This window comes from Vidua chalybeata, chromosome 14 (assembly GCF_026979565.1).
Source record: "Vidua chalybeata isolate OUT-0048 chromosome 14, bVidCha1 merged haplotype, whole genome shotgun sequence".
NCBI classification, from domain to species: domain Eukaryota; kingdom Metazoa; phylum Chordata; class Aves; order Passeriformes; family Viduidae; genus Vidua; species Vidua chalybeata.
The window spans coordinates 9871863-9899348 of record NC_071543.1 but is presented as its reverse complement, the minus strand read 5'-3'; the positions used below and the strand labels follow the sequence as shown (position 1 = coordinate 9899348).

General features: G+C 40.9%; 1 protein-coding gene across 1 annotated transcript in view; it reads right to left on the bottom strand.

Annotated features, from left to right (window-relative positions):
* TENM1 (teneurin transmembrane protein 1) overlaps positions 1–27486 on the bottom strand; it is a 304289-nt gene that overhangs the window by 23417 nt on the left and 253386 nt on the right. Inside the window, exons 23-25 of the mRNA XM_053955867.1 lie at positions 20616–20770; positions 2445–2811; positions 144–654 (exon numbers count right to left, since the gene is read on the bottom strand). Of these exons, the coding sequence (XP_053811842.1) occupies positions 144–654; positions 2445–2811; positions 20616–20770 (1033 nt within the window). The remainder of the gene's footprint in view (positions 1–143; positions 655–2444; positions 2812–20615; positions 20771–27486) is intronic.

The window sequence follows — 27486 nt, the reverse complement described above, 5'->3', positions numbered from 1 at the left end:
TTGTCCTGTCTCACACTATGTTAGTAGCAGGGTGTCTTTTTAAATGACTAGAACTGTATAAAAAAGTTTCAGTGCTCATAGGTAAGTTTCAGACCTCATAAAATAGGGTTCCTTGCACCAGGTATTTAATGTCGTGGACTTACTCATACACAGTCGTCCACCCGTTTTCATCACTCTTGGTTGCTAAAAGCCCCGTGTTTCCAGGATACGTCATCAGGGCCAGGTTGTAGCCTTGGGCATACACCCTTTTGAGAACGCCATTGCTGCTTATGGTGAGCCAGTAGACCTGGCCCCCCGGCACCACGACCCACAGGGGCAGCCCGCTCGTGTCCCTGCGGATGTGCACCGAGTTCCCGTTGCTGCTGGTGATGGTGCCCACGTCCCCGTCCCCGCTGTAGGAGAAGTTGTAGATGTAGTCCCTGGTGATGAGGTTGAGCGTGTGCAGGTGGGTGCCGTTGATGGTGAACTGGTAGAGCTCCTGGTCGGCGGGCGAGGCGATCTCGTACAGGTTGGAGTCGCTGAGGTGAGCCTTGTTCCGGCTCACGGCGCGGATGCGCACGTTGCCCAGGTCTGCCACGTACAGCGTGTCATCGGGAGACACTGCTAGGGAGGAAGGTGCTTTCAGCTTTGCATCTTTGGCATATCCACCATCACCTGGAGGAGAAATGGTAATTTTAGCAATCTCTAATGCCCTTGTTAAGCTGATCCCCTAAGCCTGACATGCTGCTTCTCTGCAGTATCATTTACAGGTCAATAAAACAATATCCTCTTCCAACTAATTAAATCCCTATTATCTAAGGTTGGTGCAATTCTAAATTAGACTCAGTGAAGACAAACAGGAATATAAATTATCTAATTCACAGCATTTTTGCTGAGTCCCAAACCCTGCTGTTCAGGAAAGCTTTAATGCAGAATTGTGAAAGAAAAGACCATGATACCTGAAGTTTCATTCCCTACTTACTGTCTGTTGGTATGTTGTTAAAGTAGAATGGTGTTGTAAACAAAAAGAAAATAAAAACCAGTAATTCAGCGAAAATGGCACTGAAAGAAAGATTAGTTTATACTTATTAAAAACTCAACACTGAAGGAAAACAAAATCAGAACAGCAGTCAAAAAGTGCCTTGAGAAACAATCCCTTTCAATATCTCTTGACAATTTACTTGATTTGTGTCATTTAAGGTTTCAAAAGGATTTTTGCATTATCATGGTTTGTATGTGTCTATCAAAATGAGTTTACATGAGCAGGATTTTCTGTAAATAGCAAGAAAGCATATTAAAACTCACTCTTAGGGAAAACCACATTACTGTGTGTATTGCTGTCCTTCTCCTGACTGAGACATGAAATTGCTGGAGTGTTTGAGCACACCCTATGCTTCCTTGGAAATGGAAAAATCAGTGGATCTTTCTGCCAAGCTGGCCCTGCCCTTCACCAAACCAGGCTGGCACAATCATTATATTTGCCACAGTTTTTTTTATTTTTCAGCACTGAGAGTAGTTTTCCTCAATAGGAATCCTGTCCAGGATTCTGTTCCTCACTGGTCTCCTGCAGCCACCACTAAAGCTGGCAGCACTTGGCAAAGCACAGGAGCCTTTGATTATCATCACAATGCTAGGTCAGCAACCCACCTTCTCTGGAAGACCATTTGCATTTTTTCCTCTTTGTTCTCAACACACTTAATGTTTTCTTGTCAGTAATTAACCTTTTATTTGAAATGAGAGGCTTAAGAATTATGATGACATTATTATGGAGCTGAACATGGCGGATCTTAGAGATGACAAGATGGCAACATACTGCACACCTCTGTATGGGAATGCTGCCCTTTGTCCCATTATGTTTTTATGAAATAAAAGAGCCACACTTTGCTTTGGTGCATGCAGGGGAGAGTGGCTGTGCTGCTGAGAATGTCCAGCCGTGCACTGCAGGCCTGGAACTGGCTCCAGTTTAAAACACACAAAGAAAAACAAATTCTGCACAGTGCATGTTTGCACCACTTTGCTGGTGGTGCAGTTTGACACGAGTGGTGAGAAGGCATAAGCTGGTGTTTTAAACTTGATATGAAACCCCTTGGTACTCCTCTTGCTGAGCAGGGCTGCCTGTTCCAGTAGCATTTAGGTACAATTTGGTACCATCTTCAACAGGGGCAAATGCAGCTTTGACAAATGACACAGCAAGGCAGACCTGGAACTAATTCTGAACTGTGTGTAATCACAGGATCAAAAGAGAAAAAGCTAGGACCACCCTGAAGTTCCTCCAGTGGCAACAGAAGACTCACATCTCAGATGTCAACGGATTAAATTCACAAAGATCTGCTGATAAGGTTTTGGGCTTTCCAAGGAAACCCAGTCATTGCTTATCTCTCCTTCCCCTTGTTACTTTGCTGATCTGCAGCTTTATCAGAGAATCTCAACAGATGACAGACAGGAAATAAAAAGCATCTCCTTACCTGAAAAACAATCACAATTAGGATCAATCTTGCAGTCACAATCTGACGGGGCTCCAGCAATGACAGAAATTTCACCATTGGTTGTGACCTGCTGGATACGGTTGATTTTCCTTTCATCGGTCTCTGCGATGTAGAGGATCCCGCTGTGGGACACGGCGATGGCCCTGGCAGACTCCAGGGTGGAGTGGATGGCCACCTTGCTCACCAGGAAGTGGTCAATGCCGGGCACCTGGCAGTGAATGGGGCGCCCCGCAATGATCCGCACACGCCTGTTCTCAGAGATCTGCAGGACTATGTTGTTGTCCAGGACATACAGTGAATTGTCCAGAGGGTTCACTGTGAGGTCTGTTGGCCACTCTAACCGCACCTGGAAAAAATATCAAGGGGAAGGCAGGGAAAAAAGGGGAAAAAGAATGATTAGGGCAGTACGGCAGTTTTCTTTAACCATTTCTGATTGCATCATCAAGACGCCTGGCAGATTCTCTCAGCACTGCTTCTCTAGGACCTTTAATTAGGTTTGGAACGAATTTCAACAAGTATACTCTTTTCTGAGGTCCCACTCCAGTGTGGAACAAAATTTGATTTGAAAAGTAATTTAGCACCCTCTGAGAGGTATTTGCACAAGTCCATTAAAGCGGGAACTTTATTACACCTATGCAGTCATGCAAATAAAAATACACACTTCATGTCATGCAACATCAGCCAGAAAATTTTTTAGGTCTGAATGTTATTGTTTCAAGGTTGCAGTCAATGCTGGCAGAGTGGAAAACAGTGAGAGGTTGTCAATGTCGTGACACTTTAATTGCCTGTTAGCACAAAAGGGAAATGACATACCAGAAGAGTAGAAGAGTAGGACACATTTCTACTGTTATTTACTAAGCAAGAAATGTTTATAAGACTTATATGCCACAAGAAATACAAGCTTAATTCTTTGTAACAAAATAATACACCAATATATCTTACTTTGTATGATAATGTAGCCAAGCTTAATTATTTATAATGATTTTTCTTTGTGAATTCATTATTTCAGTCATGGATTAAGTAAATTTGCCATACTTAAGAGTAGCTTTTTGCTTTTCTCTGTGCAGGTGAGAGTGCAGACCAAAGGAAGTTACAAACCAAGCTGGAGGAAATAGCTGAAGAATGACCTCACTCATCTGATACCTTTTGCATTGTGATCTGGAGGAATTAAACATGTTTCAAATTAAAAGTGGGACTCCCTGTCAACCTGAAAGGCAACCAGTACACAGGCTGCTGATTACAGCATGTGCTGGCCAGAGCTTCAAACTCCTTCTGCTGAGAAAGGCATTGCAGGATTGCTGAACTGGGAAACAACAACAGAGCAGGCTGGTCCCTCTCCCCGTGCCATGCCAGTGGAGAATTTGGACTCCAGGTTGTCTCTGGAAAGGTCAGAGAACAACTGAGCCCCTGAGACTGCAAGAGATCATATTCAAGTCTGTGTCAGGATGCTTTACTTGCTATCCTTCATGAAGAGATGGCTGCTTTTATCTGAGTGGAATTTTTCTGGTCTAAATATTTCAATCATCAAAAGACAATAATTACCAGCCTAAAATGTAACTGTTTTATATGCTTTATATGACACAGAAGCTTTTACTATTTCACTTATTCTCACTTTGATGCCGGTTTTGCTCATTTTTCCACTGTGCTAATTAAAAGCACTATGAATGTAGAGACTGCTGATGCTAACACAATGCTCAGCACTGAGGAATACCATATGGTGGAGTGTGTGGCCATCACTAGCCACCTGCTTGCCTGGGGTCAGCTCAGCAACCAGGCTGGACGCCAAGTCTCTCCCTTTCTCAAGCAGCAATATTTCCTGAATAATCTCATTTCCAGGAGTGCATTGCTGGTTTGGTAAGTGATGTTTTAATAATGTGAGGGCACTGTGGCTGCCGTGTCTCATCCTGCCTGGTTACCACACAGCTACCAAGGTTCATGGAGCAATCCCATTCCTCCTTGTGCCCAGTCCTTTTGACCAGGCAGCATCATAACTGGCATTAAGATTAATGCTGTTAGGCTCAAGATTTCTTCTGAACCAGGTGGTTGAGTCCTTCCAAATGATGCTAAATGTGGTGAAGCAGTTGGAAACAGATTCTGCCCATTTCAGTGCTAATTTCTGTGCACGTGTGACTGCCTGGGTTCTACCCACTGCTCTGAGGCTGGTTTGCACACCAGTGTTAGCTCTTGCTTCAGCTGAGAGTTCAATGGGACACCAAATAAAACTCTTCACTTAACAGAAAAATCCCTGTCTACATGGTTTTCTCCAAGAAGCTTGAAAAAAAACATATTTGCAGTGCACCTTTTAATGCAGAATAATTGCTTTTTCTACCAAAGTAGATGGATTCATTTTAATGGCAAATAGACACCTTCAAATTCAAGGCCCTCCACAGATGGCATTGCTGTAAAAATAATCTTTGATTAACTGTAACTAGATTATTCACAATTAAAAATCTGGGACAAAACCATCTATTTTACCATAATGACCTTTCCTAGCACCTGCCATGTTTTGATAGCTGGTTTTCTTTTTTGGACCAGCTACACTGCCTTCACCCAGCAAATAATGTGAATTCCTCCCACTGTGGAGGTATGTCTGGTCTCCTGCAGATAAACAGGGACTGGTGTGGGCCTAAACAACTTTTTCTCTGGTTTATTTGAGGCTGCTTTGGTTTACTGAGATAGAAGAAACTCTTATGCAGCTGCACATTTCACTTGAAGCAATGTGCCTAAAGCTTAACAGCTGTTAACTGCAAGCATATTTGCTTTCATACTGCTCACATCTGTAAAACTAGCTGCAGTGAGGTAAAAAAAAAAAAAAAAAAATTTTAGTTGGAAACATTCAAACAATTTTTGTTACTACACCAGAACTGCTGCCCAGCTCTCTGCTCTGCAAAGCTAACTGAAGGTTATTCCTACAGCTTCCCTTCTTCAGTTTAAAGCAGTCATGGATGTATCCATAGTTAAATTTCATCTGAAGTATTAAAGGTAGCATACACCTGCCTGGAGATTGCAGCATAAAAACCAGCTGCTGCACACTGCAAGCTTATGCTGGTGAAAATGGAGGGGGAAAAAAGGTGCAATAGCCCAATTAAAATCAAACATACACAACAACACAAATCACTGAGCATTCCTAATCTGAACAAGAATTTCACAGATTTAGAAAAAAATCTGCACTGTTCTTGTCAGGATTAGCCTTCATGACATCTTAAACTGGTGTAAGATGGGATTGCTGCTGTCCCACTCCATCCCTTCTCCCAGTGCAGTCTCCAGCAGCAAGGCCAGTTCATGTGTTCCTACAGAGAGCAGGTTCAGGACAGTTTGCTGGCAAAGAACTAATCACCTAAATCAGCTTAAGCTGAAGTGTAACTGCACCCTCAGGTTCACTGTTACCTTGAAAAGTCACTGGTTGTTTACTTCTCGTTAAAGCAAGCTGCCCTCTGGCAGCTTCTGTGACCAAACAATCAGTTGTGCTTCATTCAAAGGCAATAAACATTTTACAGAGAAGCACCTCGATTTTCATCTGATACCACTGTGCCTACTACAAAGTTTTTCCAGACAAAACCTCAGTTAGAGTTAGAATATTAAATCAGTTAATATACCTTTAAATTTGAAGCAGTACATCACAAGTCTGTGTAAAAAAGTACTTTTCTATATATGTATATGTTTTTTGTAATTCAGAATTGGGCCAATTCCAAGCCTTTTTTTTTTTTTTTTTTTTTTGAGCACTGACCAGATATGGCATTGCTGATTATCCCATTATAAACAACCAGACAGGGTTTGCTTATTCATCACAGACTTTTTCAGGTGACAATTCTGGTTTGGTTCACAGGGGACTGAGTATAGAAATCACTGACAAAACAAGTGAACCCTTGAGCAATGAGACTTTTTGCATGTAAATATTAACATGTCAGCTTTTCTGGGAATTCAGCATTTAACTGTTAACATAAAGACTCCAGTTACATCTAATAATCCATCTCTGGTTTGAGAAGTGCAAAATTAACACCACCAGTCTGGCTTTCTAATGCATTTTTTCATGTCAAGTGCACTAAGGTGGCTTTAGTTTAAATGAATTTTCACTGGGAGTTCTTACCATGGGCTGCAACACAGGCTGCAAAGGAATTTCTGCCCCAGCACCCAGAGCATCTCCTCCTCCTTCTTCATTGACCTGGGTGGCTGCAGAGCTGTTCCTCTCACATATTCTCACTTAACTCTCTTGAGGAGGTTTTTTCTCCTTAGACACATTATCCCAGAGGTGTTACCACTGCTGCTAATGCCTTGGCCAGCATTGGGTCCATCTTGGCACCAGCTGGCCTTGGATCCACTGGACATGGGGGCTTCTCACAGAAGCCATCCCTGCAGCCCCCCTGCTAAAGCAAACCTTGCCACACAAACCCACTCCATTCTCCACAGCAAAGCCTGACAACTGAATTAAGAGCATGAGCCTTTTGCCCGATGGCACTGCTCGGAGAGTCCACACATAGACTTAACCATACGTGCCTGTAGATGTACACACATCCACGAGTTAGTTTGTGAAGAACACTGCTTCACTTTTGGTTTTGAACATATGGATAAAACTTCCTGCACATTTTGCATGACGTTTGATGGCTGAGCCATTTTTGGTACTGTTTTAAACAAATCATATCAAACAATTTATACTGTTCATATCAAAGTAAGACAAGTAAAGAGTGAAAAATTTATCCTTGTCTGCAAATGCCAGTTTCAAGAGCTTAACTGTTTGGTTGTGGGGGTAAATTTCACTGGGATAAGTTTCATTTATCATGGATTAAAAGAAGCTGCATAAATCTCTAGAAAGGGTTCACCATTGCTTTGATTTCTTGCCATGCATTGCTTGTTTATTTTGATTCAATTTCATGTAGTAGCATGAAATTCATGCCAAAATTTTTTTCTGATAGTCCTGACTGATGGATTACTTCCTATCTGTGCTGCTCAGCTTCAAGCACTTCTGTTTATGCTACCTCTGCCTTTCTTCAGCTCTATGATATGCACTTGCAGACCTGCTCATGGCCTCTTCTGTATTTCTCTTTTGCTGCCTCCTTTTTAACTTTCCTTTTATTTATCTTAAGAGTCATAGAATATCATGAGAGGGATTGACCTGCATATATCTAATCCAACTCCTAACCTTGCACAGCCCCAAAAATCACACCATGTGCCTGAGGACATTATCCAAATGCTCCTTGAACTCTGTCAGGCTTGGTGCCATGAACACTTCCCTGTTCCAGAGCCTGACCACCCTCTGGGTGAAGAACCTTTTCCTAATATCCAACCTAGGTGTCCCCTGACAGCTTCATGCCATTCCCATGGGTCCTATTCATACTCACTCCAGATGCTGTTTCCAGGCCAAACCCTTTTGCTCACCACAACGTCCTTCCAAGTAGCATTTTTCTCTCTTCCTGCCTAAACCCTTCTTTCTCCTTCCTCCTGGGAGAGAAGTGGCTCCAAGGAAGGACTCACACAGGCAGGCCATTAGGAGTGAGCTGGTAGTTTACAAGGCTGAAGGAGACTGGTTCTGCTTCCCTGAACTCTTCACAGGATGTCTCACTATATATATTTCTCTCTGTTTTTTTCCCTTTAACAATCATGGATATTTTTTCATCATTTTCTGTCAGTTTGCTCTCACTCTGGGCTCTTCCTTTTGTTAACACTGACACTGTCAGCTCCCCTCATCAGCTTTGCTCCTTTCTTAATGGCACACAGTGACACAATTTGGGTCCTGTGGTTTGACCCTGGGGAACCCTTCCCTACGGTGGGATTACAGCCTCACCCCACGCTGGAGGAGCCTTTGTGTCTCCTGCTTCTGATGCTGCATAGCATAAAATCCAGGATTTTACAGTTCAGCTGTAGCAATCCCTGCCCTAGACTTCACAAATGTTGCTCTCTGCACTCAGTGGCTCCCAGTGAAAAACCTAGACAAATGAGTTTTACAGCCTAATGGCTGCTGTTTTCTATCCTGGGCTGGGAAAGCAGCTGTGGCACATTTACAGATGCAGCTCAGAGGTCTGAGGCCACCAGTTCTCCAGGATCTTGGCTCAGAGAGTCTCTCTGCCAACCTGCTTTTGCTGTCAATTATTTCCAGCTGATGAGGGACCTGCTGCAGGAGTATGAAGGAAAGGCACCACTTCAACAGTTTTCACTGTTTGTCTTTGCTTGCCCAAGACTTGCTGTGCTCTCATTTCATAATTTCTTGTTATTTTTTACTGCTTCACAACTTCAAAGACCGTATCTGGGGTCTAGTAAATCGATATGAAAAGTTGATTTCTATGGGGACAGTTTTCAAATCGTCCTTATTTAACAATAGAGGGAATATTATCCAGCGTCACATAAGCACACTGACTATAAAAATCAATGGGACTTAGATTGCTAAGCCATTTAAGCCTGTTTAAACATGGCACCCATGGTTTACAGAGGCTATGAAAGGAACACTTTGTTAAATGCCCAGAAGGAATTGATGAAGTATTTAGAACAGACTGGTACCTCTGAGAGGAGGAATCTCGGACTCTTCAATTAAAAGATCTCAAAATAGACCATGAATTTGAATCTAACCCAAACACATCTCCAGTGCTGGAGTGGGAATAGATGTCCTCCAAACATGCTGCTGCAGGTAATTTGCACAGCCAAAAGCAGGGAATGGGACCAGGTGGAAATCTAGCTAATAACAGGACTGGCTCCATTCTGCCTTACTTTGTACCTCGCAGTTCCAGGTCCTGGGGCTTGTCAGACAAGATGGCACAAAAGTGGGGTTGCATAAATCTTGAGTTTTGGCTTCATCTCTCTATTTTGGACTCAGAAGTTCTGGATACAAAAAGCCAGTGTGCTGCCAATGCAGATAAGGGAAAGGAGTATCTGGAAAAGCTTTAATTGAGACAGTAATTAAGAGCTGTTTGAGAACAGTGAGGGGCTGGAGCTAGCACGTTATTGTGTCTTTTGTTTCCAATAACTGCTGAGCTTCATAAAAGCATCTGGCCTGAAAACTGAGAGGATGAAAGGATACGTAAAATGAAATTTCCAAAACTGAAAAAGGCAAACCCCCTGCCTTTCAGTAACACCAGCCACTGTGAATATATCACCTAAATACTCAGACTCTTCCCTGAATTCTGAATGAAACTCAAAATGAAAATTTAAATTAAATTCTTGAAATTAAATCTTCCTGCAGATTTATGCCCAGGAAACTGCCTGCCTCTGCACGATCTTGACCTCTGACAACAGCTCTGCTCCTCAGGGCAGAGCTCCTTTAACTCCAGGGATGGGCAGAAAGTGGGACTGGGGGAAGAGAAGGATGAGGAGCTGCTGCCAGGATGTTTCCAGTTGAGATGTGGGAGCCAAAACTGCTCCTCAGCCAGCTCAGGGCTGTGAAACACATTCCCACAAGGATCAGAACAAATGCCAACTCCACAGCTTTCACAAGAAAATACAAATTCACTTCTGTGGTTTAAAGCCTTCCCTTAAGAGTTAAACTCACAAATACAACTTCTGCAAGGGAAAGAAAACAGGATGGGAAAAATAGCTATACTGCAATTCACGCTTATGGCAGGGCATCTTCTCTAGCAAATTCCTACAATGCAATTGTATTATTATGCAATTGTATGAATTATGCAATTCAGTAGTAATAGCTTTTTAAAATCCATTGTGAGAGTGAACTAATTATTTACTAAATTTTAGCAGACAGTTAAAGCAAAACAACTACAGAAATTTCATGATTATCTTTAAATTATACATTTTTTCCTCATAGATATAAAAATGGTAGGCATAAAAACCAACAGAAGTAATTTGAGTTCTTACTTTTACAGAAATTAGCACCAAGATCAATTGTTATCACAAGATGATTTTCTGCAATTCTTTCCTGAGTATTTACACAATAGGTATTTCAACTGAGGAAAATGAATGCCAACAAACTAGCTGAGGTGCTGAACAGAAAGCAAACACATTCTACTTCAAACAGCTAACAGAAAAAAATTAGGCACCTTGCATTTTGCAGAACAAACAAGACAACAGCATTCTGTGCAGCAACCCTTCGGTGTGAGCATTTGTATTGATTAAATGCAAGAAAATGCACTGGAGAATGTTTGAGTCTAGTCTGAGACTGTAAGCAGGCACTCTCTGCTTTAAATTTCTGTCAGTTCAGGGCTTTGGTTACTGCTGTGATGCATATTTGGATATGCATTGTCAGACTGTGCCAGAACAGCTTACAAGGGTAACGTTTAGGACTAAAGCTTTTTAAGCAAAATTCAATAACTACCACTTGACTGAATAACATATCTCAAGCCTGAGATGGATTAACTTGGACAGAGAAGGAGAGGCATTCTCTTTTCTAGCCTTCCAAAAAGGTTCTAGAAAAGAGATTTTAAAAGTGCACCTGAAATTAGTTTTGCACCAGGTTCCTAATCAGATCAATAAATAGTTTTTGATTTTCAGTAGCTGAGTTCTAGATCTGGAAAGGCATAGCATGGCTTCAGGCCTAGAAAGGCTCAAAGGGCTCCACAGAAATGCCAGGCAGGCTCTAAGAAAAAGCTCTAAAAGGCTTTCAAATGACTCCAGGAGAAAGATCCAGTGGCTCTCAAGCCATGCTCCAGAAGCCATGGATTCTGCTGCTCCATGAGCTGTAGATCTAGAAAGGCTGCATACCTTAAAAAGTCCTAGATGCCTTCAGAGCGACCCTCAACATCTCTAGTGAGGTTCTAAATATCTGGATCTCAGGCTTCCAGCAGCTTCTAGACCCAGAAAGATAAAGGAATCCCTAGCAAGTACTAGGTCTAGAAATGTCCTTTTAAATCTCTTCCTTATTCCTTCAAACAAAATACAAAAAAAAAAAAAAAAAAAAAAAAAACAAAAAAAAAAAAAAAAAAAAAAGCAAATAGCATAAATCCTTCTGGCTGACTGAAAGCATACAAAAATAATTTCACAATGACTAATTATACAAGTTGCAACCATTTGAACTCTTCTGATTCCCTAAATTTCTGGCACACCTTTCATGAGCCACCCCACACACTTATAGCTTACGGTAGCGATAGCAAAAATCACATTGTTTTTATTGTCACTGTTGATATGGACAAAGAATTTTAATTCTGAAGTGGCAAGAAAAAAGGAATAAAACTATAGTACATATGGATGGACGACCTAAAAAGTTTTAAATCATATCATGACTTTCCCTGGTTCTCACTAGAGACAACTACACACTGCTCAGTTTCCCATTTTGCTTTGAGCAGTTGATTGAATGGCTACTGAGTGATGTTCAGACATTTATGATTTCCTGCAATGTGACCTACATTGCTAAACTTCGTAAATTTATTCTCCAAGGCAGTGTATCATTTTGCATGGCATACTCATCCCAAAGGAAGCTATCAGCAGGAGATGAAGCCCAGTTTATAAAAGCTGAATGTCCTCCAGACATTTTTAACTAATTTGTTTGTAAATGTGTTATTGTCAGAGTAACATACTGTATAAAATGGTGCTCTCTATCATTCTGTTTGCAGCTCTTTGTGACCTGAACCCCATAATGCACAGCTTTAAGAACACCCTCTCTGTGGCACACTACAAATGGGTAGAACCCATTTCTGTCTTGACATTTGCAATTTATTTCCTCCACAGTGTCTTTTCATTAATTTTCCCTTGGCACAGCCAATGGTAGAAAAGATGCTGCAGCAAACATGGTATCATGGAAAGATGTAATCAGGCATTCTTACCTGTCACTGCCCAGGCTGCAGCTCCTGCCATGGTACTTACTCTGACCAAGCCAATGCAAGAATTTCTATCCCTGCAGTGTATGACATCTCTGCAGGACAGATCACCTCTGGTGCCTGCTGCCCTCAAACTCCAGACTTGTGACAACCATTTGGTTGTCGCTCCCCTGGCTCCTCCCTAAAAAAAAGCTGTGCAACATTTCCAAGTGGCCAAACCAAATACAGTGTGCAATCTGAAAGGTTTGGAACAGAGGCAGTAAAGACAGCTCCACACAGAGCTCAGTTATTATTGTTATTCACTTCATAACACAAAAAACCTGTTACATCTGTGGGAGGTCCTTTGGCCCATAAATATGTGAAGGACTGCCTGGTGAGAGGAGGAAAGCAACATGCACACAGTTCCAGTCCTGACGATTTTGAAAAAAGCATGGCTAAAGTAGGAATTGTCTCAATCAAAATAGCTGTTTGTTAAATCACAGGCAAACCTTGCTAGTGGATGTGAATGAACCACTGGATTAAAACAAAAGGAGGGACATTGCCTGCTTGCTTTGCCTCTGCATGTTCCCTTGAACAACCACATTCTCTTCTCAGCAGACTGACTTGGGGCTTGGAGCCCTGACTTGGGGCAGGGACCAGCTTTCACTATCTGATTATTTATGGTACCTCTGCAGTGTATGAAGAAACCACATACACCTGCATGTATACAGACACAGTCATATATGCACATACAGATAATAGATTAGGTATCAATATCTCCTTCATGCTTACATTTTGTCCATTATGTCTCTGCAACAGATGAAAAAAGACAGATGTAGTAACCAATGTATCTCAACACATTACAGACTCCCACCAGTCTGACAAAGCTGTACTGAACATTTTCCACAGTGCAATTCAACACAGTAGAGATAATAATTTTCTGCCAAAAATAACTGATCCACTTTACTCCATCGTGCTGAAACCATATTTAGATAAGAGAGATAATCAAAGGCTACTTGCACATATGAAATAAAAGGTGGAGCTTTAAGAGAAGTTGGTTGCTCATGAAAGACTGACAGGAGAGACCAAAATAAGACAGGTTTCTCATCTGGGAAGCCCTCCTAAGAGAGGGTCAGGAGTTTGTGGAGCTGGGCAGCGTGACACAGGTGGTGGGTGAACTGGAGAAAGTCTGGGGTGGCAAGGCAGCTTGATGAGCTGGTGGATGGTTATGTGCAAGGGCTTTGTGCATGTGCAGGCAGTGTTTGGTGAGTGTAGAGGTTTCTTCTAGTTGGAAGAATGCATCTGAGAGCACCTGGACTCAGGGCTGAGCTGCTCCCTTCTCACCAGCCATCCAATTCTTACAGAAAATTCTTCCTTCTAGCACTTGCTTCTTAGAAACATATTTAAAAAAGAAAAAAACCACCTGTGTTTGTGTAGCAGGAAGTAAGAGGGAAGTCATGAGCAGAGGTGTCCTTCACTTCCCCATCAAGTGTCTAATACTGCCTCAACAATCAAAGGAAAGGATGCAATCGCTGGAAGAATTCATTAAAATGTACATAGTCTTTTACTCAGTCATAATGGATTGTTTATGGCAGATAATTGAAATAAATTGCTGTTCTGCAGGTGCTCAATACAAACAGAATATTTGGGCTTTAAGGGAGAAATGGCAGTGTGACTTCATTGGATGCTACCTTGTGTCTATGACTAGTTTCAAATTCAGTGATAGAATGATTTGATTGGAATATAAATTAGTTCTGACGAAACCAGCCTGCTTTCTATTTGATATTCAAAAAATGACATCGTACACCTACAAGTTTGATTTATGAGCTCTCAGACTTTTTTTCACCTGAGGTTTTAATACTATGAGCCTCTTTTCTCTCAGCTTCTGTTGATGAGAGGCTACTTAGCTAATCTTGTACCTCTGGGAAAAGATATTTGCCCTTATACCTGAAGATCCTTTTTTAAAAAGGCTTTCAGCTTGGTTTTGCTTCCAAGTATGGATGCTAGTGACTGCTTGCTCCTGCATATGCTATTATGGCTGGAACGATTTTGTAGAGACTTACAGTTTCCAAAGAGTAACACTTAATTAATTGCAGGGACACCTCATTTTTGAAAAGGTTTGAAAATGCCTCAGTGAAGACCTGTTCTGGTCTATTTCTCAGAAGCACATACTTTCTTGTGAGATACAGTTGCTCCTTACTGCACACTCACCTCTCACTACCCTTTCAATTAAGCTTGGCGAAGTTCTGGTTCCACTGAAGTCAGTGGCAAAACAGCTGCTGACTTTGCTGGGGCCACGACTTCCACTCCAGCAAAGCCAGAGAAGAAAGAACATGAAATTAAGCAGTAGAGTAAAAAGAACCAGAGAACAAGACGACTTTATTTTGGAAAAAAAATAACAGCTTTGTGGGCTCCTTCATCCAGCAACACCAGAAAAAATACTAGAGTTCTTTTCTAAAAAGAAAAAAAGATCTGAAAGTCTTCTGTAAGGGAAGACCACAAATAAAATAAAAGGGTCTATAAATTGTTATTTCTGCTTTGTGTGCCTTTGTTCTGCAATTTGGAATATTTATGCTGCATTAATTGCTCATAGGTAAAAGTATGTATCAAAAGACAGGTAGAGGACTAAAAGGAAAGGAAGAACAGGAGCAGTTCTGCAATACTTTGCTACAGTGAAAACAAAGCTGTCCCTTTCTGATGGCAGAATTAGAATATTGTGCATATAGTGTTAAAAGATGCCTTTTCTTCTTTCTGCTTTTACAAGAATGCAGTTTATAATGTTGGGTATGTAGAAAAATACCTAAAGGAATAGTGTGTGTTCTGACCTACAATACTAATTAATTAACCAGCCTCTTGTAATCTTGCAGTTGCTCTGCAATATTCTAGAAGTACTTCAGCCTAGAATTAATTTGGTTTTGTGCTGGCAGCTTGCTTCTCCTGTTCTCACCCGGGTATCAGATCATATTTTTGTCTTTCACATTTTTCTTTCCTTCCTCCAAATGTACCCAGTAAAAGTTCTGTTCAGGCTGTGCTTGCTCTGATGAGCAGACCCTCATTGCTGCTTTCAAGCGAGGTCACCATGTCCTGGGAGCTTTTTGTTCTGCTCAAAAGGCTTCCACAATGCCACTGAAGCATATTGTGCCTGTGCAGATGCTGCTGGGGAGCGCCTGCAGCACTTGTGACTGCGGGAGCAATGTCAGCGTTTGCATTTTTGAGATATATAATACATTTTCAAGCAATTCTGCTCATCTTCACTCCTGCTTCCCAGCAGTCTGTCTCTCGCTTCACCATTTCAAGTAGGTCATCAACAGCATCACTTATTACCCTCTCCCCTCTTCTCCATCATTCAAAGCAGGCTGTCCAGGACACAACATTCCTGCCATGCATGGGTCACCTTTAAACCCTGTTCTAGAAATCTGCCTTTTAATTTGACCTGTGCAAGCAAATTGCCTACGTAAGTAACACTGTCACATTTTTATAAGGGAGCAAAACATTTTGCAGTGTCACTGAAGTTTATGTGAGGCAACACAATATAGATGGTTCCCTCACGTGGAGAACTGCTGAACAAAGGCTGATGAAGTGCAAATGCCAAGAAAAAGTCTTCCAACCAGACCTTTCATTTTGGAACACGGCGGTGACAGTTATTAACACCATCAATCAGGTCGGAGCTATTGCTTTGGCACAGACTCGTGCCTAGTGGGACTGACATAAGTACGAGAACAAGACCATGGTTACAGGCAAAGAAAAAGCTCTTGGGATTCATTTTCTGTTGACTTGCAAATGTTTGGTCTCTGTATTTGCAGTGACTGTGCTCAAGATTGGTTTAAACAGCTCCCAAATAATACCTGCAGCCACTCACACAGATATAAATGACTTGTGGTTTGGAGCAGTGGAAATTCAGCCCACATATTTCTCATGGGAGGAAAGATACAGGATGAAATTGCAAGATGGTAGAAATATCTGCTAATTCTCTCCTCAGCTTTCACTGTAGCATTGGAGACAGAACAGCAAAGTTTATCACTTAAGATGAGCTGCAGTGTTTTTACTTTCACACAAAAACTCCCACAACATCAATATAACTTCCAAGAACATTGGATCTGATGCAGTCTGGCTTCCTAAGGACTTCTGTCGCATGGCTGGCTGACTTGGGAGTTTAATAAGATCCAAGCGCGAAATGAAGTTTTCCTGTGAATGGGGCATTTATTACATCCTGAGTAGAATCTCTGGAGTTTAATAAAAGAAAGCTTATGCTGCAATATTTCCTCTTGAAAGGGCACTTTAGGTTTCTGTCCTCCAGCTGGATTAATATTTTTTATGGAACATGTAGGAATTTAATTGCTGTGAAGGTGGGTGTTTCTCTACAAATTTGTTTGAAATTGGCCCAAGCTTTTAATTTACTGTGAGGAAAAGAATACTGACAGACAGACAGACACATACCCACACAATGTGCTCTCAGCTGCTATCAATAAACTAGCTAAAAAATATCAGTGTAACTTAGAGATGGGCAAACATGAAGAGAGTGTATACATGTGAGATAAAAAACAATCTAGAGAGGCCTCTGGTCTAGACAAGGATCCAGCCCAAAGCCATCAGGCAGTGAAACTGAATGATGATCCCATCTCTTTTCTTTCTCTCTCCATCCAAGTCCCTTCCCTTGGCACTCCTGTTGTGGCTCATGTAGGTGTCTGCTGAGGTCCTGGCATCAACAGTGAGTGTTGAGCACATCCACATAGATATTCACATGCATAGCTCTGAAGAACCATTTTCTTTAGGTTTGCTCTCTCTATTAACTAATTGAAGAACACTGAAATGATCTGTGCAGAGAAGAAAAGTCATCTAAGTTCTGAACAGGCTGAAACAGTACTGAGAATGCTGGTGGACCATACAAACAGTTCAACTGAGTATCCCTTTCCTTCTAAATTCAGATTAAAATCCCCCCAGTGAAGTATGAGATCAAAGTAATTAGTCAGAGCTTGGTCATTTATTTGCCACAACATATAATAATCTTTTCAGCCCCATCTGTCCTTTCTTCCCCTGGTTATGAATGCAGAATATTATGCTTAAGAATGAGAAGGTGGTAAATAACAAGCACATAACGATTACCAAGAATAATACCATGAAAACTGATATTGGAACAAATGATTAAACACTCTCATAATCAACTAATTTATTAAAGTGAATGCCTTAAAGCTAAAGCTTGTCATTTATGGTGGTGTTTGCAATGGACAGTTACTCTACATATTTACTCCAAGAGTACATTTTTGTACTTCAGTAAATTAAGAAATACTGATTTTGGGCAAGTTGTTGATTTTACTGTCAGAACAAATTTAGCTTTGAGAAATGATTTTATTAACCTATTTCGTAAGTTTCTCTAAATACACAATTTGTGAGCAACCCACATTCTCGTGATTTAAATGCCTTTGTAACTTAGCCAAAAACTAATTTAAGTGGAGATGGGCCAAATTAATTTTTAATTTATGTTTATGCCAATCTGGAATAAACTCAGCAGTCTTGCAAGGATATACACTTGTTTCTAAGTGAAAATATCATTCCGTTTTTTTCATTGATATAATTCCAGATTAACATGCTTGACTTCAAGGGGGTGTGATTATTTCATAGGCTTTTCTGGTTATCAGCAACAGTTTTGGAAGAAGATGATCGAGCTAATTTGATACAGTTACTTTTCAGAACATGCATTCTCGGTATTTAGTTCATGTCTATGATTTACTGGGTATGCAAAATACCTCAAAGGTCTGGATTTTGTGAAAAATTTCAATAAAGAGGTATACTTAAACCCCCTCAAAACAAAACCTCCAAACAAGAAATGCTTCCAAAGGCTTCGTGTTGCAGAGTGTCCACATTGTGACTTCACTTACCAGACTTCACTTACTAGTGAAAAATATACAGAAAATTATATAGTATTGCTACCCTTAGAAAATGAGACTGTCTACTTTTTAGGGACATGTTTATATGCCATAATTTACTATGTTTTTTAGACTATTTACTGTCATGCATTCACAATTTAATTATTTCAATTTATGGGTAAGACCATGTCTTAGTTTCCCAAACACTGACAAAATTGAAAAATGTTGCGAAATGTGCAGCCGTATTTTCCTGCAGCATGGAAACACCTGAAGTGTTCCAGGGGGAAACAAAAAAGTGTTTATTCCTGCTTCTATGAAATGGAGACCATACCCCAGAAGAATGAAGAATGATTTGCTCTATGACATCTATTTTCTTACCTATGACTCGGCAGAAGCCCATCCTCCATGGCATTGCAACTATGTTGTAGGGTGAAGTAAATGAAACTTGTTTCTGGCAAGTAGCCAACCTATGAAGAACTAGGATTTTAGGGCTATTTAAATCTATTTTACAAATTTACCACATTTGATTTCAGCCCAAAATGTTTCCTCCTAAAATTCAGTTTTAATTTAATAAATAAATAATTTTATTTCTAAATTTGCCAGACCCCCTGCTGAGACTTATTTGCTAATGGGTAGTTGCATTTTTCAAAAGGAAAACGATTAAAACTCCCTATTTGAGATTTAGTGAGACATTTTCTTACTGAGCAAAATCAGCAAAAACTTGAACACAAATACACAGCACATATTACATTAGGCAAATAAAGCCATTATTTGTTCAGCCTGAGAGTGCAGATCCAGAAGGAGAAGGCAGGGAGCAGACGCTGCACCTGGCACCCTTCCCTGACCTCAGAGATACCTGATCTGCTCATGGGTGCCCCAGGCAGTTGTTAGAGGTATCCAAGAAGCAAGTGCATGTGCTCCAGGCAGCTGTGGGCTCCACGAAGCACAGCTCCTGCCAGCTGGTGGGCAGCAGTGCAGCGGGAATGCTGCTGGCTGGCAGCTGCTGCTCAGCACCTGCAGGACAGGCTGGCCTCAAGGCAAGGGGCCAGAGCAGGAGCCAAGGTGCCCAGAAGCTGTGCAATCTTAAAACCATTACCAGGCTAATTTAAGTTTGGGTTTAGCACAACTAAGCCAGTTGACCCTGTTGTGCTTTATATGGAATAATTACACATCAACTGGACCCAAGAGAATACGAAGGCCTGTCTGTCTTAGAACAGGGAACAGGGAGGTAGAGGTTCCCCTCTCCACATTTGCAAACACATAGGATCCACTGAAACACTAAACACACAAAAGACAAAGAAGTTTCAGCTCAACATGAGGAAGAAGTTCTTTATGTTGAGTGTGGCAGAGCACTGGAACACCTGCCCAGGGAAGTCGTGGAGTCTCCCTCTCTGGAGACATCTAAACCCCCCTGGATGCATTCCTGTGTCACCTGCCCCAGGTGACCCTGCCTTGGCAGGGGGTTGGATTGGGTGATCTCCAGAGGTCCCTTCCAACCCTAAGAATTCTGTGATTTGGTGACATGTGAAATGGAACACAGACACCTCTTCCTGCTCTGGTTCTAGTAATAAAATCCCCGAGTGCTTCTGTGACAGCAGCATTAGATCCCTTCATTTGACCCTGTGAAATTTCTTAAGAACGAACCAAAACATTGACCCCACATTTTTCAGGTATATGAATGCAAGACCACAGGCATTTGCTATTACTCAAAATCTACTTAGAAACAAGCAACAAGCTCTTACCATTGCTATGCATTGAATTTTAACTGTGATTCTCCAGTTGTGAAGGACAGAGGAAAGGGCAGGGAGAAAATGAAATGAAAAATTAACCTGATCCTGCTTATTAGCTGACACAAACCGTAATAGCTTAGTATGTCACTTGAATGCCTCAAGATTTTTTCAAGTACAGCTTCTCCCCTGTTTTGAAGCTGATTAATTCAATTAATTCTTGGCAAAGGCCAAGTCCTTCCTTGTGCTGTCTGTAGGTATGGCTCGCTGACTGGCCAAGAGTACCATTTACATTTCTCCATGATTATCCATATTTCTTTTTTAGTATGAACTAGAGATGTGATAAATTCTTTTATTCCTATTTCTTTTACTATTCATATTTTTTTGCTCTTGACATAAGAACTGAAAAGTATTTCGAGAAATTGAAACGCAATAGTTTCACCACAATATTGCTGTTGTGTAATTACTTATTCTAATGCTCCTCCATGACTTAGAACAGATTTACATGTAAACAGAATATCTATTTTTTCCCATTTACTAGTTCATTCAAATCAGTCTGAATGCTGGACTAAAGGAAAGCACTTTAAACTTCTGATTATCTTCTTAGAAGACCTATCTCAGAGTAGCAAGCAACTTTTTAAAGCAGTTTGTATTTTTTACATAAGACCCTCTATACATTCACAGGCCATTTCCAGGGAAAAAAATCAAGTGTGGTTTTACATTTATACACCTTAAAATAATCATGTGAGTGGAAGAACTACTCCATACTGTGCCATTGAGAATTATCTGACTCATCCAGCATATTCGATATACAATCTTGGTACAAGAAGGCAAGTGATCTGTCTCTACAATGTGTATCAAAGTGACAACACATAAAAACGAGGTGTCTACCTGAGTGATGTCCATCCCAGAGTCACAGCTCAACGGCTGGGTTGATGTGAGGCCATTTGAACCTATTATTGTTGTGATCACACCATTCTCATCAATTTTCCGTATCATTGTACCATCAACGAAGTAAATAAATCCGTGCTTATCTACAGTGATACCTGGATGAAGGGGAAGGGTAAAAAGAGTGTTAGTGCTGGCATTATCTTGATTTAAAAATATCAGCTTAAAATGTTTCCTCTCTTCTTAGACTACAAAAATCTGCTGATTTAAAAAAGTATGATTTTTTTATCCCCACCCCTTACTATTTGAGGCTTATACAAACAGTATATGGAAAGTTGATATCCATCTATCAGATTCACTTTGACTTAAAGAGGGAAGATGTGAGGATGAAACAAAACAAAATAGCAGAGGCTTTGCTTTTAATGTAATTATACATACAACAGAACAAGGCTCCTCAACAACTTCATGTCTATCACAAAGCGGGCAATATTAGCTTTTCTAAAAACTTACAGCTGATTTGTCTTCATTTCTTCATTGTTATACACAGACAATTTTTTAATTGCTGTACTCGCTGAATGATGAGAGTGTCTGAGCAAGGAAGAAGACTCCACAGAAGGCCAAAGAGACCTGTTCTGATAGGGGCTGTACATACAAGTGGTGCAGACCAGGCTCTGTTCAGCAGGCAGAAGGAGCAGCTGTGCTGCAGGATGGATCGCGGTGCAGTGCTGCCCAAAATGATGGTCCTGCTCTGGAACCAGGCTCATGACAGTTGTGATCATGAGCTGGGGCAGTTCTCCCACTCCTGGATCTGCAACAGCTCCTGCAGCACTGCACTGCATGGGAGGGATGGAACTCAAATGCCAGGGCTCTGCACAGGAAAGGTCATGGTCCCCTGCATTTCATGGGGGAAACTGAGGAATGGAAGGTCTGCTGTCACCAGCAGCTTATGCCACAACTCATGCCCAGCCTTGTTCTGCCCCAGTCTAACAGCTCCCCTGCAGTTCTTCCTGCACTCACTTTGAACTGTAAGTAAATCTTATTTCCCTCAAATATTGAAAATATAACTAGAAGAGCACTTCTATTCATGTTTGACTTGTGAAATCCTTTCTACCAAAACCGCTCAATTTCTTGCTTTTAACTACTTCATAATTTCCCATTTAAAGTTGCATAACTTTGCAATTACAGCAGCTGCTGTGCACAGCCAAGCTATTTTAATAATGAATTTATGTTCTGCTACACAGATATGAAAGGCAGAGGACTTGAACAGATGGTCTGGACAGTGGCTTATATGGTTCTTGATTTTTGTCCCCTGCATTTAGCACAACTGAAGGCTGTATGTACTCTAAGTTTACAAAATACTTGTCTGCAGGCCAGTTTAGGATCCCATACAGCAATTCCACATGCCATTAAAAAAGAAAAATAGCCTCAAACTGAATTTCCTCAGCTTCCCACAACTTCTTATATTTAAGTTCTTTTTTTGTTTAATATGTAGGAGCAGTTACAGCTGGGATAAAGGGAGATTAAGCAGTCTAGGGGGCAGAGGCAGGACCAGGAAACCCTGATGCAGAACATGCATCTCCCATGGGGCCGGGAGGAGGGGGTGATGGTCTCCCCAAGCCCCTAAGCCTATCTTTACCTGGCAGCTGAAAATGCCTGGGGATTGAGTTTGAGTTGCAAACATAACTGAGTGCAATATGCTTTCTCTTGCAGTGTTAACACCCGGGGGCAGGCTCCCAAGACAAATTACCCATGACTGCCTCTGAGGTGCTTCTTCACCACAGGTGATGCTCAGGCACCTTGCAAAGGTCTGAGGGTATGATCACAACATTCTGAGGGTATCATCACATAAAAAATCCAAAAGCCACAGCAGTTAACTTTAGTGTGCAACACTCCCTACTGCATCCAGCTCTCTGGTTATCAGCACAGTGTTGGGAATTGAAACTAATTCTTTAAATTGCCAATGCAATGCATCCATCTGGCTGTGAACTGCCCTTAGAGGAGAGTATTCACCATTCTGTCACCTCCTCCATCCTGGGCAAAAAGTGCCCATGGACTGCTAAGTGCCCAAGGTACAGGGCAAGGCTACATCTCATTATGTGAGAGGGCTGAAGGTTCTGCAGGACAGATGTCACCTGGGGGACTGAAATCATCTGGTGGGGGCTGGATGGGTCAGCTGGGGAAAACTGGGAGGTTATAAAAAGGCTGAAAGAGGAGCAGACAGTCACAGAGCCTGACTCCCTGCCAGCCTGCGAGCTCATAAATCGTGACTCTTTGCTACTGGCTCCCTTAGAGGATCTTCAGTTTTTAATTAGAAAGTAACAGTACCTTTGGAAACTCCAGAATGACTGGCAAGTTCCTGGCTCTCATCTACTCCTGAGGAGTCCAAACCCAAAAGGCTGAAGGTGAGCTGAGGTAAAGAGCGAGTCTGAGAAGCAGAGGTTTGTTTTGGTGTCGGGGGTGACACGTGCATTCCAGCTTTGGGAAGGGATGGGCTCTTGGACCTCTGTCTCAGTGATAGTGCATCATGTAGTGATATTAGATGGGATCTGATTTGCTTTCCAGTGTGGTTCACAAGCTGAAATGAGAAACCTGATGTGGGTGGGAAGGGAGCACATGGGCTGTGTCTGAGCCTGCCTTTGCAGAGGGAGGTGCTGCACGGTAAGCAAGGAGCTTTGCTTCTCAGCTGGATCAGATCCACAGCACAGATAACACAAGGCCAGGATCTGTCACTAGGGCAAGTGCATCTTCTGTTTTGCGCAATTTGCCTGAGAACAGATGGCTGTGTTGGCTGCAAACCATCCATTATATAAAAATCAAAAATTATGCTGCAATGAAATAAAGCTACTCAGCTGTGTTGTTGAATGGATTTCAAACACTGACTATATAAGAAAACCAAGGATCTTTTAATGTTTCTAGCATTTCTACCTCTCCAGCCACTGCAGAAAAGCAACCTGCCTGTAAGGAAGGACATATGCCAGTGCAATGGCATAAATAAGGCCATGTCTTCAGTATTTGCACTAAATTCCAGGTACTTCCAATAAGCCAGTTTCTTCAAGTACCAGTGACAGTATAGATGTTCAACCTACTGCTTCCAGAGCTTATGACTCTACAGTAAAGCAATATGACTTTACCCACTTTAAAAAACTACTTATGCATTTAAGTCTTGTTGACAAATACCCTACATAAAGCATCCACTGGAAAACAATGCAGATTTGTGGCTGAACTGTCCCAATTTATTCATTAGAGTTGGACTCATTAATGCTCCTGTCACATCTTACATGATGCTACATATAATCTGTACTCCAAGAGCTTATTTTTAATCCTTTTCTGACGTACAGTGTAATGCAGAATGAAATCACACACAGCACAGCAATTGTGGTTTAATCACCAAGGAACTGGGGGAGGAAACATGCACATGCTGAGGGTAATGAATTGCACTCGAGTGCAAGTGGGAGCACTGCTCACCCCATGAGTAAGAAAGGTATTTTTTTTTCCCCCAGGAAAGGAGATGTAGTTTGTCTGATTATTTTTCTTTTTTTTAAGGAACTGCAACACTAAATTCTGTGCCCAAATGATGATGTCTTTGGGCACTAAAGGGACCTATGACCTATTGCACAAATGACAGGCTTACCCTGCTTACATACAGATTGCTCATTAAAAACTGATAGCTGGGTAAGGACAAAATAAATCTGTGCCAAGATTTAGTCTCGTTGTTTGACTCAGAGCTGAGTATCAGTCTCACTGAGTGACATGCTTGTGCTGCAAGACTGGTTTTGGTCATATTTTAGTCGCTGGGAATGTCCTACATAGGGCTGAATTTTGTACCTGAATGTGAAACAGTAGTTTTTACGAAGATCTATCTCCAGTGGATTTACATGCAGACATTTTGGAGCAATATTTATAACACTCAGAGGTCTTTTAATCAGTACCATTTGAATTCTGTTAACTAACATTAAAAATTAACTGCCAGTAATGCTGTCAAATGTGGTGACTAAGTATTATTACTAGAAAGACTAGGCAGAAAGTTTTCCTTTTTGTAACAATTTTTTCCAACAAATAATAATTAGTACAGGGGCTGGGTACACCTATGATAAACACAGAAGGATGACTATAACCTCTCCTGTTATTTGCTCTTCAGAGTAGTTGAAGCTACTTGACAGCTCTGCCTTAGTGCACATACACACACCATTATAAATGCAAATAGCAAACGGATTGCTTTTTGTGTAGTTATCATAAGTATAAATTCAAAATACAGTCATTCAGTCTAGAAATTTTGGCATTTCAGAAGTTAACACTATAGTGCTAAAAATATGGATCTAAAGTAATATAGTAAGTTCCCTATTAAGATTTTTTTTTACCCTATATCATATCCCACACTTGTATTGTAAGAGAAGCTTTTTTTTGGGAACAAATCCTTTTCAAACATGTCAATAAATAGCAGCTAGAACTATATGTTGCCTACTCCTGGAAGTTCTACTTAACACTTTTTGCACAGCTGAAAACTTACAAATGACCATTCTATATTGAAAACTTCTAATTAAACTTCTGAAGAATTTTTAAAACAACATCTACAGCTACTGGTGAGGATGGATAAAAGAGAATGCCACCTTCTGCTGAAGAACAACTGTATTTAGAAGGAACTTGTGATTCTCATAAAACTTTTAATAGGAAGAAGTGAATCAAATTGGTTAATTACCATTTTATGGTGCTAAAAGGGCAAATTGCATGCCATCCATTTCTAAACTTCTAAATGTCTTTGGTGCTTTTAATTAAAGCTGCCATCTAGGAACTAAAGCAATTTTATGCAATTAGTTATTTATAGGTTACCATAATACACCACTCAAAATATGATTCAAGTGATTTGCAGTCTGTTGCCTTGTGATCTTTGTCATCTTTACTTCCTTACTGTCTCAGCACTAGCTGCAAAATATTCAGGAGTTCTTTGTCAGTTGGAACACGACTTCAGTACTTGCACTTGAGTGCTGTTCTCTTTAGAGGCAGATAAGTAGACTTGAAGCAAACAGCGTTTTTAACTACTGACTGTGAATGAAAATGTTCAGCTTCCAGCCTGAGACATGATGACTGGGGTCATCCTGCTGACATGGGTGAATAGAAAAGTGAATGATTTATGAATTTAGATGAATGTTGGATTAAATTTAGGAAAAAAAACTGCTATCCAAAAAGTTTACAATGTTCTACAAGTTTCCCATACTTTGGAAATCATAGGTAGCTAAGGCTACTGAAGAGAAAAATAAGGAATAAATTTAAATGAATAAAAATGGCATGAGATTGGTTTTTTTTTTTTGCAGATTTTATGATGCATATATGACAATGACTTGAGGCTGCAAATTACTTTGGCTTGTCTATTTCTAACTTTATATACTGCTAATGAAAAATCTCACCCCATTCTACTTTCCTTTTAGAATTCCATGGAGAGGTTAAAAAGGTCTTAGGAATTTGCAGAATAGCAAAGATTGCTGGAAAAATAGCATTAATCATTACCTTTGGCAAGTGCATCTGTTATCACAAAAGGCTATAATAGGAATTTGGTTGTGCATCCTACTGAAAGTAAAAGGAATCTTCTAGCTGAACAGAAGCAGTCCTAAATGGGCTACTGCCATTTGACAAGAGTAAAGGTTTAGTCTGAGCAGTTGTTACAACTTTATTTACTTTAGAATGTATTGCTGAGGATGAGGAGCAACAAGACTGATTATTTCAGGATGCAAGCTACTAAGGATGAACACATCTTCAAAAGCTTGATTTTTTAAAGTAGTATTTCCTTAGTAAAGTAATTGCAAGCAAAATAGATAAAACTACACGGCAGAACTGCTTTTTACATTATGCTTAATTTGCGTTTCTATCTCATGGCCATTGGTCTGAGTGAAAAAGTTCTTTGCTGCAGCTGTGGATAAGGTATTTTTGTGCATGGGATTTAGAACTTATCCCAACCTTCTCCATTCCCCTGGTGCTTTGTTTGAGGTCACTGCATCTGCAGTGAGGTCACTGCAGTGCATCCACGTACTCTGTACTCAGAGTGCAGTCAAATTTCTCGAGGCACTGATGTGGCTTGCACAGACAGTGTGTGCACCGAGTTCTAGATGCTGGTCTGAACCCAGGAATTAAAAAGCAGACACTGCAGGACCTTAAATGTTTACATCTTTAAATTTAGTCCTTGGGTTTCCAAAAGGTGTAAATCACCCTGATGTTTAGGGTGGCATCACTGGAGGCACCTACTGTTTTCACAGAAGTTACACAGCTTGCATTTCCAGCAGAGCTGTTGTGTGTGAGTGCTGCTCACAGACACAAGGTAATGGAAATCGGATGTCATTCGGACACTTTTCTTACCCTGCTGCCTGGGAGACACTGGAGCTCAGCAAGAATGTGGTAACTTGATTGTCTCAAACTCTCACTGCCTCTGTCAATTATGCTTAGAAAGTCAAATCTATTTACAGGTCTAAAGCCCACTGATTTCAGAAGGGCAGGGTAGGCAAGTGTTTAATGGTGTTGATTCAAGCACTGGCTTTGCAGGGCTAAGTACAAGTCCCAAGCATTTCCACTCATTTTGTGCCTCTTACTGCTCCAATACTCGATGACTAATCTAGTTAAAACCAGAATGTGATCCTCAAGTACCTTATCATAAATACTAATCAGATTGTTTAAAAGATAGCACTGGCAACTAGATGTGCCATAAATAATTTCTATTAAAAAAATCTCCAAACCCACCAAACAGAATTCCCCACCCCAAAATTAAAATCTGTTACTTGGAAAAGTTCAAGTGATTGGAATTCAGTCAATGATTAATATCTTGTGTAGTTACTTCTTCATTTTCAATATCTTCTTGTGTAATAAATGTGTTCAGCTTGTCACAGATCTT